The sequence below is a fragment of the Antrostomus carolinensis genome, unplaced genomic scaffold, assembly GCF_000700745.2.
Source record: "Antrostomus carolinensis isolate BGI_N321 unplaced genomic scaffold, ASM70074v2 scaffold10758, whole genome shotgun sequence".
Classification (NCBI taxonomy): Eukaryota; Metazoa; Chordata; class Aves; order Caprimulgiformes; family Caprimulgidae; genus Antrostomus; species Antrostomus carolinensis.
Genome location: NW_010335012.1, coordinates 153,002 through 171,828, shown reverse-complemented (window position 1 = coordinate 171,828; position 18,827 = coordinate 153,002). Strand labels below are relative to the sequence as shown.

Here is an 18,827-nt window from a genome sequence, read left to right as displayed (position 1 = left end):
GGATGCCGCGCTCCGGCCGGCCCCGCTGAGGTGGAACGTTAGCGGGAGTCTCGCCCGCAGCCGGCCCGGAGGGGCCGCCCCTCCTCCCCCGCACAGGGGCCGGTGCTGGCCGTCTGCTGGCCGGTTTGTCAGGCCTGGTGGCCCGTTAACGGGTCGGGCGTGTGACGGCAGCAGCGGAGCGGGAGAACATGGGCGCAGGTCGGGCTCTGCCTCCGGCAGTCCCTGTTCCTCGGCTGGCCACAAGCCGGGTGCTGAGTGAGCCCTCGGTTCTCTCTGCAGTGTTCTGCCGCTGCACAGCTGTGAAACTTGTCCCTGCTGTACTTGGGAACAAAGCACACTTTAAAAAATACTAACAAACAATAAGCGTGTTTATTTAATTCTTTTGGTTAATATTCCACAGATGAACTTTTCTGACAAACTGGCTTCATCTTGCCACCTTCTGAGTCACTGTGTATACATTGTTTATACAATGCTGGCTCTTTGCTGGTTCTCATACCAAATCCTTCTCTCTCTCTCTCTTTTTTTTTAAAGCCGTTGTGGCGGCTTTACGCAAAGAAAAATACAACTGCAGAATGAGATCATGGCTTGTGATGTAAGCATCTTTGTATAAGATAACACAAAGCAGGAGAATACACACATTTCATCTTGTTTAACCAGTTTCTGGAAGTACTATTTATAGTGTATTGTTATCTTATCATCCAAAGGGCACTGACAGCAAGACAGCACCATGAAGACCAAGTGCTGTGGTCGACCTGTGTTTTGCTCCAAGACAACCACCTATACCTTTCTGCTTGGAGGAGTCTTTATTGTATTGGGCTCAAGTCGAATCCTCCTGATGAAGTATTCTGCCAATGAAGGTGCTGTTGGGCAATAAACATAATGTACCTCAAATAAGAATTGTTTGCAGTAAAATGGATACCCAAAAGCGTAGGTCTCCACCTGCAGAGTTCTGGGCATAAATATTCTATTATATAAATAGTAACATGTATTTCTGTACTTCTGTATCGTCACTAGTCTAACATAAAGTGATAACTTCAGTTGCAAGGTGGAGGTTCTACGTGGAGGTTCACCCTTAAAAGATAAGGCAGTGAATTATTTTATAGCTGTCAGTGGTACATGTCTTGACTGAAATATTTGTCTCACAACAGGCTTAGGAGAAAAGTGATATTGTAGTGGGTGTGCTATAGCTGGCTAGTATTACTGTTTCTCCTTTCACCAAGTATTAGCAAAAAATGCTAACAGTGGAAAGATACAGTCCTAGAGGAACATTGTGTCATCCTTCAAGCTGGTTTCTGAGGAGAAAAAATAGCATATTGCTGTTTTCCCCAAACATGCCCATTTTTACATTTTTTTTAAAACAATTATGTTCTTGAGTTCTTAAAAAAAAAGTTCTGCTATAAACTGCGACCAAATGAGGAAAGTTTTCAACCCAAAAAGGAGACTCTTCAGGAAGTTTTATATCATAAAAATTTGAATATTTATAATGGAAGTGTTGACATAGCCTTTTGCATTTATGGAAAGTGGCTAAAATTCTGACTGTAAGGGTTAAAATAGTTTATTGCTCTAATTATGGACACAGGAGACAGAATCTGATTGTGTATTCTTGCTGATTTTCTAAATCCCACAGAGAACAAATATGATTACCTTCCTACGACAGTGAACATATGTTCTGAAGTAGTAAAACTGGTCCTGTGTGTGATATTGGCGCTATGGGTTAAGAAAAAAGGTAAGTACCTACGTTTAAAATAACTACAATGTGTTGGCTTTCTAAGATATGTTGTATTTCAAAGCCTTTTTAAAAAAAAAAATGTAGAATATATTTTTATGGCTGAAGTAGTTATTTGTTTAAAAAAAAAAAAGTTAGATTCACATGTAGTAGTGTGGAGGAGATCCTTCTAGTAAGATTCACTGGAGTTGTGTCTTCCCTGCAGAATTATAACTAAACTTTAATTTTATAACTCTACTTTGTGCTGTAAATTCAGGTGTTCTTGAGTTGTGTGTATGGTGGCTGAAATGGGGACAGGTAAGTTGAAATAGGAAGTGTAATGAAGACACAGTCAAACATTTCCAGGATTTTAAGACAGTATCATGTTAAGAGAATAAGAGCCACCTCACTGTGAAGTCATGACTGAACAGAAGCTTATAAATTGCACCAACTCCAGGACTGGCCTTTATGTTCTGGTGTTGTGACCACTTTTACTTAAAAACACCACCAGCTTTGTGTGTATGTAGTGGTATTTGAGTCAGAAGCAAAATATCAGTGTTATAATTCAAGATAGTTTTGTTGTGAAGACAAGTCTTGGGGCTACAGTTCAGGAAGAGCAGTGCCGGGCTTCACTAGCTACTGCTTTTGTATTGCAGGCTGGTTTTCTTTTTTCTTTCTTGGCTTTTCTATCTGGATTTAAAAAGGATGAGAGGTTAACTTCATAGCATTTCAAAATGGTAGAGAACAGACATTTAAATTGGGAAGGCACTGGACGCTCATGGTAAATTGAAGTGCTAGTTTCGTCCACTTTTCCACGTAGCAGTCATGGCTCCTGCAAGCTGATGAAATTTTTACCTCCACCATTTAGTACAGATATACTTAAGATTGTAAACATATTCAGTCAGTGTATGCCATCGTTGGCTACTGCCGACTACATGTTTTCTGGTTTTCTTTCTTTTTTTACTCCAGGTGTATGAATTTTGCTGAAAAAACGTGTCAGTGATTCAGAAGAGGATTAGATAACATTGTGTAGTCTTAAACCTGTGCTAACAAAGTGCTTCTGAAACTAGTTCTAGTCTAGAATACCTAAGTTAATGTCAGTCTTTGTACTTTGTCCTTTATTTCTTCCTTCTTTCTGTATGTTCTCTTTTTACCCAGACCGCATGCTGTGTACTACAAATACTGAGTTTTGGTTTATTTTGTATTTCTGCCATTACTGACTGCCCTTGGGGTCCTAGATGAACAGATCCACTGTCTGTGTCATTGTTTCAGTTCTAGATTGATTGATAATCATCAGAAAATCATACCCAGTCATGATGTCACTATTGTGTGGGGATGCTTTTTGGCCTTCAAAGAATGGTTGATAATTTAATTTTTGCTCCCAGTAGATGTGTATTCTGATTGGGATAAAGGGTTCCTTGATGTTTTCTCTGCTGAAGCAAGGAGGTGAATACCTGTAGACATAGGATTACTGCTCTTAACTGTGTCTTCTGCTCTGGATCTGTCCCCTGTGTTGCCAGAGGGCTCTGGTACCTTAGTTTTTTCAGTCTAATGGTGTTCCTGAAAGCAGAACAGTGGTACCTATTCTGTTGTAAGGGAATGGGCTTTTGATATAAGAAAGGTATATTTCTTACTGATTTCTTTTTCTTTCAGAGGGTTGTTTGGATCATCCCTTTGAATGTCTTTCCTGGAAGAATTTTTGTAATTCCATGAAATGGTCAATTCCTGCCTTTCTTTACTTTTTGGATAACTTGATTGTCTTCTACGTATTGTCCTACCTCCAACCAGTAAGTTACATACACTGAATAAAGTATCTTCCAATGTCTTAGTGGGAGGTAACGTTGCCTTTAGATTATCTACAGTTGTAACACTGGCAGGGCAAGATTTGCAGGGAAAAGAATGATCTGTTTCCTGACCAGCCAGAACTTCCCCTTCCCTTGCCCACTGCTCAGCGTTGTTCAGCTCTCGGTAGAGAGAAGCCTCTCTGTATTTTCTCCTTCCAAAGTGATTTAGAAATAGACTGAATTGCTTAAGTACTAGGCAGGTTTTTGGTGCTTTCCCTCCTTTGGTTTCTCCAGCTCTGTATTTCTCTTTCAATGTATTTGCTTATCTTGCTGGTATTTGAGCGGCACTTTTCTGTGTGACTTCTACCACTTTATTTATGTGACTTCACATGATGACTTGTTTTCTTTCCTCACTGACTCCAAAGAAAAGTAAGTAAATGTAATCCCACAAAAGGAGTAATTGTAATAGGAACTGAGGAGGGAAGGAAGAAAACTCTTTGACTCTTAATTTTTGCATTTGTTTATTAGTTATGTTTAAGCAGAAAATTTAACTGGTGCTTTATTCTACCTACATTCAGCCTTTTGGATGAATCTACTTATGCTCAGGAAATAGTACAGTTTTTGTGCCTTTACTTCCATGCTTGAATACTTTTTGGTTCAGAATCTGTGGTTTGAAGTTAGATGGAAACAGATGGTTAGTGCTCGCTACAAAATACTGTGGCTGCCTCTGTTTGACGTTAAAAATAAGTATAAATGTTTGTTCTTTTTCTGAATTTCTCTTTAAAATATTGTCCTTTTAGGTGTACATTTCTGTCAGATACAGACCTGAGCCTAGAATAGGAAATAGGACCTGGCTGGAAAAATCTAATTAAAATCAGCAGTCACATATCTTAAAATCAGCAGTCAGATATCTTAAAATAGCATGCACAGGTGCTTGGTTCTGTGGTTTGCTGTGTGGGGTTTTTTTTGGTGTTTGGTTTTTTTTGTTTGTTTTTTACTTAAGGAAGGAAATTCAGCTATAATGTTTGCAAAAGCCTGTTGTTTAGAAGGTTACGTAAACACTGTTGCTTTCTTAAGCAATTTGATTTGGCTCAGTTAAGGTCATCTTTTGTAAAATGCACAGCTTTACTATTTTACCCACACACCCCTTGTCTTATTCCCCTCAGAACATGTGCTCTAAGATTCCTCTTTTTCAGAACTCTTAGCATCTTATACCTTTTAACTCGGTATCTTTTATGAGGATTAGCTGAAATTGTAACATTATCATGGTAAACAAGTATTAAAAGAGATAACTGAATAACCGTAAGATGGAACATCTTGACAGTGCACAGACCATGAAAGTGAAAAGGTGGAGGCAAGATGCTTGAAGGAAGGTGGTCATACCTGGCTGAACTTGGTTTCATGTGACTTTAAAAACTAAGTAGGTTTGGGACTAAGTAGTACCTGGGTGAGCAGTTGCTTGAAGTATAGAGTTGCTTTGGTGCGATTTTTTCCTTGAAGCTTCAGCTGTAACTATGGATAATTTTTAGTGGCTAACATTTCCTAGTGGTAAGACTTACTTTTCAGAGGCTTTGTTTGTGACGTGTAAGTTAGTGGCATGGTGGTCTTTGGTAAATTTTTTTCTTATTCCTTCTCATCTAGGACAGAGGTCCCTTGAGGCCTCAGAGAACAAAGCAACTCAAAATTAATTCCTTGTGACTATCCTGCCATAGATTTTGATCATACTATGTTACCAGAGATGCTGGGTGGGGGGCTTTGGCTGTGAAGTAAAACCAGAGTATACATGGAACACTTGTACATTTTGCATCCGGCCTCTTTTTTTCTGGAGCGGTTTCTGCTAGTTCCAGATTCACTTGTTTGTTCAGTATTTTTCTCCTTCACTGTTCACCTAACATTAATATTTTTTAAGTTGTAACCTTGCAAACCAAAGCTGTGTTTTCTTAGACAGATGTCTTACGTGTCAATCTTCAGCCTAAATGATACCCTGTGTCATGCTGTTTCATGACATTTATTCTGCAGATAGTATGTTGGAATAGAGTGGAACTAAGTGGAATGGGAAAAGGGCCTGTGCTTTTCCTCTGGTAAATGAAAAAAGCTCTGCTGTTGCAGAATTAGGAATGTGGAAATGCAGATGAGAAAGTTCAAGATAGTCTGGTGTTTTGTGCTTCTGAATCCATATATGTTTTTGTGTAGAATTGTCTAAAAAAGTGATCTCGCTTAAAGGCTGAATTGGAGGAAAGAGTTCAGATGCCTAAATTTTTGTACATTTACTGACTACACAGGGCAGTCCTGAATAAAACACACCCCCACCCCACAAAAAGAACCTTTTTTCCCCAGTGGTGCTGGTAAATTCTGATTTTTAATGGTAACTGCGGTGCCTAAAAGAGCCTCTTGGTCCAGTGTCCCAGCACAGAGTGTTGAATACAGAGACCAAAAAGACAACCCTTGCCACAAGGAGTTTGCAGCTTGGGATCACGGCTGTGGATTCAGGCACTGTCATTAGACAGGAGCTTTGGAGCTCTCTTCAGTGGTACTTTGAAACAGGTGAATTCTTTAGTACAGTTGCAATCTTGAAAATTCAAGCCAAGCACCTTCTTACCTTTGATAAATGATACAGCGGATGCACTTGATGTGCAAGAAGTTCATTTTTTTGCAAGTACCTTGTCCAGGTCTGGGATGTCACGAGTGCTGCAAGCTGGCACTGCAGCCAGAAGCAGCCTCACCTTCCCTTAGTCTTTTCTTGTTTTCTTTTTGGTGCAGCTTCCTCCTTTGTGCTGACACATCTGTTTTTGCAGCTGACTGGTCAGCCTGGCTGGGGTACTGGTCTGGCAGAAAACTGAACTGTTTTCTTTTTTGTTAATTAAGTTTTCTGCTGGATTGGTTTCCTCACATCTTTGTTTCAGTTACAGCTTTCCACACTACAGTGTAACTTAAGCTCTGTGGTTTGCTTGAGGTTTTGAAATGAGACTTGAATGTTATTTGAGGGGTGTGTTACTCTACCATTTGGGTAAGAAGAAAGTTCAGTACCAGCATGATGCTTTTCACTCTGTCACCTTGCAGAAAGGTGAACACCTGAAGTTGGTGGGCTTGTGATGTCCACACTCTGTCTGGAGTACAACTTTGTTCCTCTTCTTTTCTTTCTAGGCAATGGCTGTACTCTTCTCAAATTTTGTCATTATAACAACAGCTCTTCTCTTCAGAATAGTGCTGAAGTAAGTAGTATTTACTGAAATAAATGAAATTTTATATCTTCCTAGCCTTGCTGAAGAAATTAAGCTACGTTCTTTCTTTTTATCTGATGGGAACAATAATTCTGTTTTCTTGTGGCTATACCAAGTTGGAGACATGACTGTTTCCTACATATGAAGGTGTAGGAAGGTAGGAAATAATAGCTTATTGGGAGTCCCAACCTATCTCTACACATTTGGTCAACTGTAATAGAAAAAAACTGAAACTATGATTATGTAGTTGTTGGATAGTCAGAATTAAGGTTTGGGTACTTTCATTTGTACATTAAATCTCATATTTCATGATTAGCAGTATTTCTTTCCAGTCTGTTGTAATTCTTAATTGAATGTAAATGTAATCTAAAAAGAGGGGATGAGATATGTTAGAGTGAAAGAGAGAGATACCTTTGGGAATATTGTGCCAGCCCTGATGTTTTTCTGATCAACTGCATGTATGTTTTAAAAAGTAATTATATGTCCCTTCTTCATTATTCATGTGACAAAAGCCAAACTATCTGTCCTGTGTGTTCCACTTCACCTGATTTGTGCTCTTTATGTTGTGATTTAGACTGAGAAAAGACTAATGGGAAAATGGGTGTTAAGTTGGTGCTCTACTCAAAGTCACTTGTGTTGAACATGGAGCAAAGATGCCTTTTCTACAGGTGTTAATAAACCAGAAGAGTGTCTGACAGCCTGACTTAAAATGCTTTTTCTCAGTTGTTTCGTTTTATGTCTCTTGTGATGTCCCAGTTTAACCTTCCAAATTTCTGATTTTCCCCAAGATAAACAGACTTCGCTTGAGTGAAAAAAGTATTTAAAAGACCATTAGAACTATTTATACTTATGTTCATAGATTTGTATGATTTACTGTCATATAATACTAGAAAAGGGCACAAAATGATGGGGAAAAAGTGAAATGTAGTGAAAGTGTCCCAAAGAAAGAGGGTAACTATTTAAATGTCTGTGATTTCTTTTTGTTCATCAGACCTGTGTTCCTGTGAAGATAACAGTTGCTTTTAAGTTGTCAGGCAGTCAATATCTAGAACTAACATGGTCTTGAAAGACTTCCCTTAAATTACCTCTAGAGAATACTTCATTTTATATTTCTGTGATCACCAGACTGGGCCTCCCTTGCTACAGAAAATCATGCTGCATTTTGGCCTCTTACTGTAAATTCTGAACAGCCAAGATTTTTCTTTGCACTTGTCTCTGTCTCTTTATCTGTGGCATAATCTCTTTTCTGCGTTTTATAGAGCTTGTTCTCCTGTCAGTTGTGCCACTGTGTTTCTAAAATTGGTGGCTTTTTTGTCTGCTCCTAGGCGAAAACTCTCTTGGGTACAATGGGCCTCTCTGGTGATTTTATTCCTGTCCATCGTCGCCCTGACTCTAGGAACTGGAGACCATCAGCAAAGCTTGGCTGCACACGGATTCCATCACAATATGTTTTTCAGTCCATCTAACCACTGCCTTCTCTCTGCTGGACCTGAGGAAGCATGCCTGGAAAAGGCCAACTGTGCAGCACCAAGTTTCCTTCCCAGCTTCTACTGGAATGTCACCAGTACCATGGCAGGAGCATTGAAACCTCTCCACCTTAGCCTGGGCCATCTGCTTATTCTAGTGCAGTGTTTCATTTCTGCCCTGGCTAACATCTACAATGAAAAAATCTTGAAAGATGGGGAGCAGCTTGCTGAAAGCATCTTCATACAGAACAGCAAACTCTATGCCTTTGGGGTGCTGTTCAATGGGCTCATGCTGGGGCTGCGGGCTAAGGACTGGAGGCAGATAGGGAACTGTGGCTTCTTCTATGGACACAACATCTTCTCAGTGGCTCTCATATTTGTCACAGCTTTCCTGGGGCTGTCTGTAGCCTTCATCTTGAAGTTCAGAGACAATATGTTCCATGTTATGACTGCTCAGATCACCACTGTCATCATCACCGCCGTGTCTTTCATCATTTTTGACTTCAGGCCTTCCCTGGAGTTCTTTTTGGAAGCTCCTGTAGTGCTTCTCTCCATATTCATCTATAATGCCAGTAAACCAAGAGGCCTGGAATATGCCACCCTGCGGGAAAGGGGCAAACTTGGCAAAGGAGATGCATGGGAGAGGTCAAGTGGGGTAAGGCTTTTCAGTACTTGTCTCCTCTGCTTACTCTTTTGTTTCACCTCCATTTATGCTATGGAATGTTTGGAAGATTCATTTTGCATGTGACTGGACTCATCACTCAACTCAAACATCAAAACTCCTCAGTATTTCTTAAAATCTTTAAAGTGGATTTGATATTGCTTTGCATATTCCGCTTTTTCAATTCATGAAACTTAGCTAAGCATTGCTTTCCTGCTATGACTATAGACAGTCCTGTGAGCAGCTTCAGCTTGGTACAAATCCTCTCGTGAAACTTCTATAACCAAAATATTTTACTGGCCCTGGCATCCAGCCATTGGAATTGGTGCCTAGGAAATAACTGTACTTAAGTAGAATTGATAAATCTGTGTAGCTGAGCCTGCATCATGACCAAGTTTATATATTTGATGTTAAGATTCTTTCTACCTTAACAGTCAAAGATCTGAAAACAAAAAGGTAATGTTTAAATACAGAGTTTTGACACTTTTTTTTTTCCTTACAAAATGTTTCTTCCAGGCCCGTTAGTGTTTTTTGTCCTAATTTGAAGAGTAATCTTGTTAACTAGAACATGACAGGGACGGCTTCTTCTTAGATGTGCCGTTCAGTTGAGCTGAACAGTCAGTCTAGGCGGGAAGGGTTAATTAATGTCAGTGTACTTTTAGCCTGAGGGTACAAATGTGTTCTGTCATACACGTGACAACCAGCAGAGAGTACTGCCTCCGTTTAATTCTAAGAAACATTAAACTCGGGAGAGGTGTTTTCCAGGATTTCCACATGGTGCCTTTCTAGGTTGTTGTTTAACAAGCAGTAAATAACACAAAGTCATATTTTTGATATACCAGGCATTACCTATTTTAGCACTTACAGTTGAGCAGTTGTGGTGAAAACAAATAGCACTGTGTGAGCAGGCTTCCTGATGAAGGAATAAGCTACAAGTTGTTTAAGGGAGTGAGTCCCTAAAAAATGTTGAAGATACAGGGGATGTTTTTTACGAGCATGTATATCCTAGAGCAAGATTATAACACACTTATAAGAGATTTGAATTATAGGATCTTGGTTTTATTTAAGTGATGCCTTCAAAATGAACTTTACTCTGTTTTCTTTTTCCCTTTGTTATTAATAGTTAAATAACTTTTGCTCACATTGTTCTATTTTTGCTTCTGGTTCTGTAGGATGGAGAAGAATTTGAGAGACTGAACAAACCAAGCAGTGACATTGATACAGATGAAGATTCCCTCTAGCATGAAGCTGATTTGGAGGAGTGCTGTTACTCATAGTGAGAGAATGTTAGTGTTTTATTAACATAGAGAAGGGTCATTTTTCCCCACTTGCAGAGAAATTTAGACTATTTTGGGGCTGGATATCAAAGGTGGATAAGGAAGACATTCAAGCCATATATATGGAGAGTTGTATTCCCTCTTCCTATCCATGTAAATCAAGAGTTCAAAATCTGCTGAAAGAAGCAAAATTTGTCACTGATGCAAACGAGAAGAGGCTTGGACCCTGATCTGGGGGGTGACATGTGGTGCATTGTGGAAGGCAGTGCTGGACTCTGACCATATGTCTTTCACCGCTTTGGTTGACTGTCCTGAGTTACTGCAGCTTTCTGTATGAATTCCCTTGTTAGCAAAGCAGAGATAAAACTGTTCTCTGCCTTGCAAAAGTGATGTGAGCATTAAGGTTTTTGCTGCATCTTCCAATGTATAAATGCTCCAGTAAGTTTTCTTGTCCAAACTTAAGGTGTTACTAATAATCTCATAAAAAATGAGGCATAGTGACTGTTTTATTGTATTTTGACCATTCAGATTGACATATCCCTGGCTCAGTAAGAGTCCCTCTGAACCAGCCTCATCAAACTTTCACTTGAGCATGTATAATAAATCAAATAATTTGGGTTAAGGATATGTTGATCCTTCAAACAGGCAGATCTCAAGAGTGTGATTTGAGTTTAAATGGTTTTAATTCTGTCTTCATTTCTGTTTTTACATCAGTGTAACTCTGTACTGACTCCTGTGGAGTCCTTTCTGTTTTTCTCTGGCGTGACTGAGAGCAGAATAGATTTCTCTGACTTCAGCCACGAGTTCTCACATTTTCAGTGTGAGACTGTTGTGTGCCTGTCTCCAAGCGTACGGGGAAATGGAAATCTGGAATGCCTTTGTAGCAGATAGTGAATTTTACGTGCAACTTATGTGGCCTAACTTTGAAAGAGCTTGAATAAAACAGATGTGTGTTATACTGTATGAGTGCATCATAGGGTCTTTTTTGCATTTAGAAAGACAATGTGTAGAGGCTAGTTTGCACTGAGGCCACTATCTGAAAACAGTATTATGCAGCTACAGTGATACCCTTCAACATCTGGAGCGTTGAGCAAGAGGGTGCAGGTGGTGGTATCTTTTGGTGTTGCTCCACCCTGTCAGACTGATAAGGTCTTACATTCATTTTGTACAGAGAGAAATCATTCTACAGAGTGCCAGGCACAGTGATCTCAGAATCACTGTTGAGGCATCTGCTAGATTGTATTTTGAGTGAGATGAAAAATAGGTTCCAAATAATTCAGAGAATTTTAAAAGGGGGAAGGGAATAGGAATGCAGATAAGAGATTCTTGGTATGTTCCTAAAGCCTTTTTTCTCAGAACAGTGGAAAAGATGTTGGTTTATAATTTCCTCCCTTGAAAAATGCATCTTTCATAGTTGAAAGATACTGTCAAAAGAATTCTTAAGAAGATAAGCAATGAGTTCAGTGTCAAAGCCTCATACCACAGTGTATAGTAATCAGTTAGTGATGCATTTCTCTGCAGACTGAAGACAGTCCTGCCTTTGTTCCCCTCTGCCATCCTGTTTCCAGGCTCTGTGTGTAACAGCTTACTTATGCATACTCTATTGATGGCTCGTTGCTATATTAATTAACATACCTTCTGTCATAGATCCATCAATAGCCTGTTTCTATATATGGCCAATGATGGTCAAGTTATAAACTGTGAATCTAAAATTATTATTCTAATTTCTTACTTTTTTCCTGGGAGTACTGAATTTTTCTAGCATGTGTTAAGAGTAATTGTACAAAGTGAAATTACTGTTGTAGTTGAAAAAATTTTTACAGCTAGTCTCGTTCTGCTTGTTATAGTAAGCTGGTTCAAAAAAAAAAGGAATCCTAGTTGTTTGCATCTGTACAGAATTAATAAGAAAGCATATTTTAATGTAAATTCCAGAAACATGCTTTTCATTGGCTTATGATGTCCTGTTTTGGGAAATGAAACTTCAATGACAAAAAAACCCCAAACAACTCAAACTGTTAAAGACTTAATTGCGATATGACATTTCCATTTTTTCCCATTACATGCAGCTTTGCAGTACATACCTGCCTGTGTTCATTGTCTTTTTCAGTCATAGCTACCAACTTCAGCAGGCACTTCCAAGAAGAGTGAAAGTACTGCCAGCTTTAAATTGCTTTGCATTTACATGAACAGTAGCTTTTTACATAAACTTTTCCAGAGAGTTTTGCCTTGCGTTAAGTCAGAGCATAGAAATCACCCTTATACCTCTAATGACACAGCATCACACCATAGGTGAATGTCTTAAAAACCATGTTTGGTCTTCCTGCCTAAAATATCTGCCTTAAGAGAAATGAGATATGGACATGACTTATCAGCAGATTTTATAAAGTGCACTTAGTTCTTGCTTTCAACTCTTGTCCTGCTTAATGGTTTTTCCCTTTATAAATTTCACCAATGCTATCATGTTTGACTTACTTGCCAAAATCTTAGCTTGCACAGAGGTATCAGGTATATAACTGTTGATCCAAGCATTTACTTGTGCTGTAGAGTTGGTCCTGTCTAACATGTAGAAATCTTTCTGTTGTCTTCAGGTTGGAGGTCTCAGAGAGGTTCTGTTGGATTGGCCAGGCAGGTTTCTTTTAATAATGGAGGAGAACTGTATACTCCCTTTGCAGCGACAGGAATGTTAACTGCTATCTAAACCTGGGTAAGGATTTGCATCAACTTAGCAATAAAAAGTGTGTGTAAAGTAACCCAAAAGCATAACCATGCAATTCTGTGCAGCTGTACTGTCCCTGGCAATAGTCAAATTTAGTGTGTACATGAGACTTGCTAGAGGAAGTGACTGCAAACGATTGTCAGCTGGACACCAGCCCTGGTTAGCAAGCAGGAGCTATTCTATGGAGTTACACATTTCAAATAGATCCCATGAATCCCACTTGATTAAGTATTTCCACTGTGTGCTTGTGATCTGCTCCATGTTGGAAAGCTTACTATTTTTCTCTTCAAATGACGACAGGGAAATTTATGTGGAGATTTTTGGAGAGCAGCATTAGTTTGACATATAGTCTTTAATGAATAAAACGGGCAGAGAGCTCTTTCTAAGCTGTGATTTGGAGCCCAGATTCACGTACATTTGAACTTAATTGCTGAGGATGTTATATTCCTCCCTCCAGGTTTGAGGAAATAGTTCACAAAACCTCTCAGGAAGAGGGATGTGTTCATGTTTCTCTTGTTTATAAGAAGGCAATTAAAGCAATATTTATTTTGGTTAATTTCAGCTGCTTTGTGAATGTAGCAGCCAAGCCATGGTGCTTGAAAGACAACCTGTGGAGGGAAACAGCCATCTTGGAGCTGAATCAAATCCCATAAAGAATGTAAAAGAAAAAAGTTTTTCTTTGTCGTGTGGAATCTTCCCACTAAGGGCTGTAGAAATAGGACTTTAATCTTGATAGGTCTGTCCTCAGAGTGATGCTGCAGGGACAGATACAGTCAGATACTGTGCTTTGGATTTGATTTGTGTTTTGTAAAATGAAATCTTAGTTTAGAGTATTGTAGTTCCCAAATGCTTATAGTCTTCAAGATAACTATATGTTGTTGTCGAAAGGATTTTTGGCCTTTTGTTTCTTTAGACTTTTCTGTTAGTTTTCCTTAGGAAGAGGTAGGTTGCAAAATCAGGATCTTAAATAATTGCTAAAAGTTTCTGGTAATTTTGAGCCAATTTGTAAGAAGGCAGAAATTGTCACCAGAATGTACAGTAATACTGAGTCTTCCTCAAAATCTATGAATATTTGAATTTGTAGTTTTGATTAAGAGCCCATCTCAACCTCCCTTATAAGTGGACAACTTGTTTGGAATTATCTTTTTAATGCAACTCCCACTGAATGCCTAGGCTGGGTTTGGTACTCAAATAACATAACTGAATTCTGGAGAGGGGGAGAAAAGGGGGGAAAAAACCCCAGCAATTTGGATCAGATGTTGCACTCTCTTTTGTAAGTTGACTGTCTCTGTCAAATGCCTACCTTTCCCCACTTAGCTCCAGTCACCTGAGAGAGGTAAGTTGGCAGCTGTACCCTGTGCTGACTAGACCTTGTGGTACAGAGGGTGGCCTGCCCCAGAGAGTGACCAGGTTTGTAAAGCTAAGGAAGAACTGGCCAGGCCCTGTCACCTCTCCACATCTGTCTGCTTTCTGACATTCAGAAGAGCAGGCGAGGTCTGACCTCTTGTGACTAAGTTTCTAAAGAAAGCATCTGGTTTTGAGTGAACTGGTTGCTTTACCCATTTCTTTTTTGTCTGGGCCAAAAAAAAAAAAAAATCAGGGAAATGCTGAAACTCAAACTGCGGGGCATGCTCTGGGCAGCTTAGAGCTGTGGCTTCTCCCTGTTCCTGTGCTACTGCTGCGATGGCAAAACCTAGTAGGAGTGCCTTGTTGCAAGTATCTATACATGGCATGTGTACCCATATCACAGGTAATAATAAGAAATGTGACTGTTCAGGGATGCCTTCAACATTAGAACTGACCACTGTGCCACTATGAAGGTTTGTATGATACATTGACTTCAGGATATTCCTGAATCTTTCTGCTGGGTCTTTAATGTTTAGAAATCAAATCCAAATGGTGTTGAACGCATGGCTATGCGTGTAGTTCCTGCCCCTAATTTCAGTAGGAGCAGGGTGGTGCAACAGACCCATTGCCCAAAGACACTAATGAAAAGGAAGAAGAAAACCATTTCAGAAAGTATGGCAGATATGGAGCTGGTTTAGTAGCAGATCAAATTGTTCCCAAATAATTTTATAAATATTTAGTCTAGATTTTTTTCATGGGAGAGGGTATGAGAAGAAAAGGTAGAAGGCAACTCAAAGTTTAGAGCAATAGTTTAATTAAAAACAGTATTATAGAGAGCCAGTTACAACTCATTGAAAATATATGTGAATGAGAATTTTTTTCCTTATTTTTTCTGATGAAAATAATACTTCTCAGTTTTCTGTGTTTCAGACAATGCTAACTATGGTTGATGTTTCCACTTAGCTCTCATTAACTTGGATTTAACCGTCAGGTGAGCAGGATGTAAAAGAATGGGGACACCAATTAGTAGAATAGATGGCCACGCATCAGGCTTTGTAGTTAAGAATTTTACTTGTATTGTATTGGAACAAATCCTGCCACAGCCATAAATTCTTATTTTCGTTGATGAAGTTATCTAATTACAATGTTAATGCACTGTAGAAGGGATGCTGTCTTTTTAAACAAGGTACTTCAGAAGGATTTTATTATTATTGCTGTTATTAAAAAGCCTGCCCCATGCTTCTTTCTTAAATTGTCCTTTTCTGGGAAAGTCCTGAAGTGTGATTCTTCACGTGTCTTCATAAGCACAATGCAAAATTCCCACTTTCCAATAAATATACTTTTTTTTTTTCCTCCTTGGAAAAAATACTAAAAAGAGCATTGCAATATTTGTTGGACAGTTCATGTCCTGCCCTACAGTAGTGTCCATGGACTGCAGCTGGGGGGTTTTTTGTTTGGTTTTAATACAAACAGCACCTGATGAGGCCCTTTGTTTATGAAGGTTTAAAAATATAAAGGAGTCTTTATTGTTTAAAGCTTCCGTACTATGGGTTTGAATTGCTTCACTGTAAAGGCTTCTGTGTTTTTGAGAAGGCAAATGACCAAAGTCCCTTGACTGAACAGTGGAAGAAGGAGGCATGGATATCTAGGTGGCCTGGGAATACCTTCTGCAACTGGCCACCCATTTTTTGGATAGCTATTAGGAGACAGACACAGGGCAGTCAGAGAGGCAAAGTTGCTCTTTTCAGTATGGATATCCATGGTGGTAACTTCCGTGGTGACGGTAGTCATCTTGGTAGCCTTCCTGGTATCCCTGGTGATAGCTATGGTAACCATACCCACCATACTCATCATCTGGGCACTGCATGCCGAGCGATTGCTGAATTGTCATTTCCTGTCGCCGAAGCTGCATGGAATCAATGAGATCATACACAATCGCCATAGACCACATTGGAGAAGGATACCAGGATTTGACATTTCCATCTTTCCCAACTAGAAGCATGGAGAAATACTCTGGGCTAATTTGGAAATAATTTCGAATGTCTTTCACCAAATTAGCTGGGATATCTTCTCGGTCTACAGTAGAGCTTCCTAGAAAGTGATCACATAAAAACAGCATTGATATTTTGGTTAGGTGACAGTGATGGTTTGTAGGTAAGCGAGTTAGCAACATGACATAGGATACAGCCCATTAGTTGCCCATGTAAGATTCTTGTCATCTACAACTTTAGGATTTCCTGGTTTCAAAATGAAACTACTCCACTGTGGAAAAAAAGAGATGTATTTTTTAACAGTTTTCTTAGATTTAGCAAACTTCTCTTTATTCTCTAGGCTGAAGCTACTAGAGTGTGGCACACCTTTTTGTCACCCAACACTCATGCACATCTTGGACTTCTATGCAGGTTGGGACACTGGTTCACATTATGCAGAAAGCCTATGTGAAAAACAGTCACAGTGACAGAAATCACTGGAATTGAAGTGTGATAGTGTGAAGAATTGCAGGATGAATTTGCTGGGTCACTAATGGCAGTGTAGAGCCTCACTCTTGAACTGTCATGATATGTGAGATATGGGATGTGGTAGATATCATGTCCACTTTAAAATATGTGTTCTAGTGCAAATCTGGTGAACTTCAGGCTTGTAAATGTGAAGTCTGTGCTGAGTAAATGAGTAGAAAGTGTAAGACAACTGGGATAAGTAAACACCTATACACACACACACATATGTGTATATATGTACACACACAGAGCTGGCTTGGCAACAGGACTTTTAAAGTGGCATCCTGCCTTACAGTCTTCTTGAGATTCTCCAAAGGGGGTCAACAAGCAGGTGGCTAAGGGTGGTCTGACTGATAGAGGCTGTGTAGCCAGATGGCATCAAAAGGAGCTTGGGTAGCTTGGTGGAAGGGCAGAAAAAAGGTGGGAATGAATTATCAGTTCCTAGAGTGGAGGGAGGTCACCAGTGAAGTTCAGCAGTTGTTTGTGCTGAGACTGATACACCTAAGGTATGAGAACAGAAGTGAGGAAGTGTACTGAAGGTGTGGAGATACGTGGAGTAGGAAGGGCAGGGGATGATTGTGAAGCATTGCAGAAGACCCTTGTAAGACTGTGTGACTGGTTAATAAAATCACGGAAGAAATTCTGTTCAGATTGAAGTAAAATGATGCACATGGTGAAAATTTTGCTAACTCCACATAAGAAATGGTGAACCATTACCACTTGGCAATGAGGTCTTTGGGCTATAAAAGAGAGTTTAATGAAAGGCTAGTTCAGTGCTCAGTAGTGGTCAAAAGCCAAAACAGATGTTATAAACCATGAGGAAAATAGTGAAAACCAAACCAGTATTATTATGCCCCTATGGAAATCTATTGTTTGTGTGCATCTTGAACACTGCATGCAATTCTGGTTCTCTCAGCTCAAAAAACCATGGTAGAACTATTTTTAAAAAGTCAGAAAGGGAACAAGGTTGATCATAGGTTTGGGAAAAACTCTGTATGAGAAATGACAAGTAAGTAAGAGATTGCATTCTGTAAAATAAATAGGCTGGGGGAGGTCTACAGGATTATGAATGTCACTGCAGGGATGGATAGGGATTAAATGTTTACCTTTTTTCCCCACTCAAGAGATAAGGAATATCAAACAAAGCTGTAAGGGCAATGTTCAGGACAAATAAAAGGTACATTGCAGATCTGTAGAGGTTCTCACAGGAGGACACGTGCTAGAAGTTAACATGAATTCAAAGGGAGAGTGAGGCAAGTAAACTGGAAAGAGATCTGTTATCTTAACAAATAGGAACTATAACCAAGGTCATGAGTCCTTCGATGAAAAGTAAGTGGAGGCTTCAAGAGCGTTGATGGAAGAAGTATGACATCTGCTTCGTCTGTTCATATTCTTCCTTAGGCATGGACTTAGGTCTGTATGTAGTAGAAGGACTAAGATGCTTTCTTGTACAGGCTGTAGGAACAGCAATGAGATAAATAAGCTCCTTCCTGTCTTTGTCCTTCCACTGATGGAGGCAGTCATTGGGATTAGGTAGTAGAGGAACCTGATAGCATTTGAAATGTATCCTGAAAGTGAGATCTCCTATGAATAGCTATCTGAAGTAGCCTGCTGGGTTCCAATTCGAATACTTAAAAGGGGCTTACAAGAACTTTGGAGAAAGACTTTTTACCAGAGCCCATAGAGACAGGACAAAGGGTAATGTTTTTAAACTGGAAGAGGGTGGATTTCAACTGGATATAAGGAAGAAGTTTTTTTAGGATGAGGGTGGTGAGACACTGGAACAGGTTGCCCAGAGAAATGTGGATGCCCTGTCACTGGAAGTGTTCAGGGTCAGGTTGGATGAGGCTTTGAGCAACCTGGTCGAGTGGAAGGTGTCCCTGCTCGTGGCAGGGGGTTTGGACTGGGTGATCTTTAAAAGTTCCTTTCTAGCCCAAACCATTCTATGGAGATGCATGAGGGACCCATATGAGAGAAGCTGCTGGATCTGTGTTCTGTTAGCCCTGCAAATGCTTGAGTACGTAAAAGGCACGGACATCCCTTTGTCTTTGACCGCAGGGCAGGCAGAGGAGCGTACTTGGGACTGTATGTTGAGGTGGGAGATACAGGTGTGAGGGTAACTTGCAGATGGTATTTGGGCTTTTCTGTCCTG

At 39.7% G+C, this 18,827-nt stretch overlaps 2 protein-coding genes across 2 annotated transcripts in view; one reads left to right on the top strand and one right to left on the bottom strand.

The window, feature by feature from the left end:
* Positions 1–727: 727 nt before the first annotated feature.
* Positions 728–10,124, top strand: SLC35A5 (solute carrier family 35 member A5). The gene is made up of 6 exons (XM_010174385.1): positions 728–857; positions 1,628–1,726; positions 3,359–3,492; positions 6,634–6,701; positions 8,036–8,831; positions 10,010–10,124. The coding sequence occupies exons 1-6, from the start codon at positions 728–730 to the stop codon at positions 10,076–10,078; spliced, it is 1,296 nt and encodes a 431-aa protein (XP_010172687.1). The 3' UTR covers positions 10,079–10,124.
* Positions 10,125–15,259: 5,135 nt separating this feature from the next.
* The window catches only part of CCDC80 (coiled-coil domain containing 80), a 20,969-nt gene continuing 17,401 nt past the window's right edge, over positions 15,260–18,827 (bottom strand). The window contains exon 8 of the mRNA XM_010174384.1: positions 15,260–16,268. Within this exon, the coding sequence (XP_010172686.1) occupies positions 15,922–16,268 (347 nt within the window). The 3' untranslated portion in view covers positions 15,260–15,921. The remainder of the gene's footprint in view (positions 16,269–18,827) is intronic.

Bases quoted from the DNA above. Each gene is read 5' to 3' on its own strand.
- SLC35A5 (XM_010174385.1), top strand. From the start codon at position 728: ATGAAGACCAAGTGCTGTGGTCGACCTGTGTTTTGCTCCAAGACAACC. The intron at 1,727-3,358 runs GTAAGTACCTAC...TTTTTCTTTCAG, and splicing joins GCTATGGGTTAAGAAAAAAG to AGGGTTGTTTGGATCATCCC. The intron at 6,702-8,035 runs GTAAGTAGTATT...GTCTGCTCCTAG, and splicing joins CTCTTCAGAATAGTGCTGAA to GCGAAAACTCTCTTGGGTAC.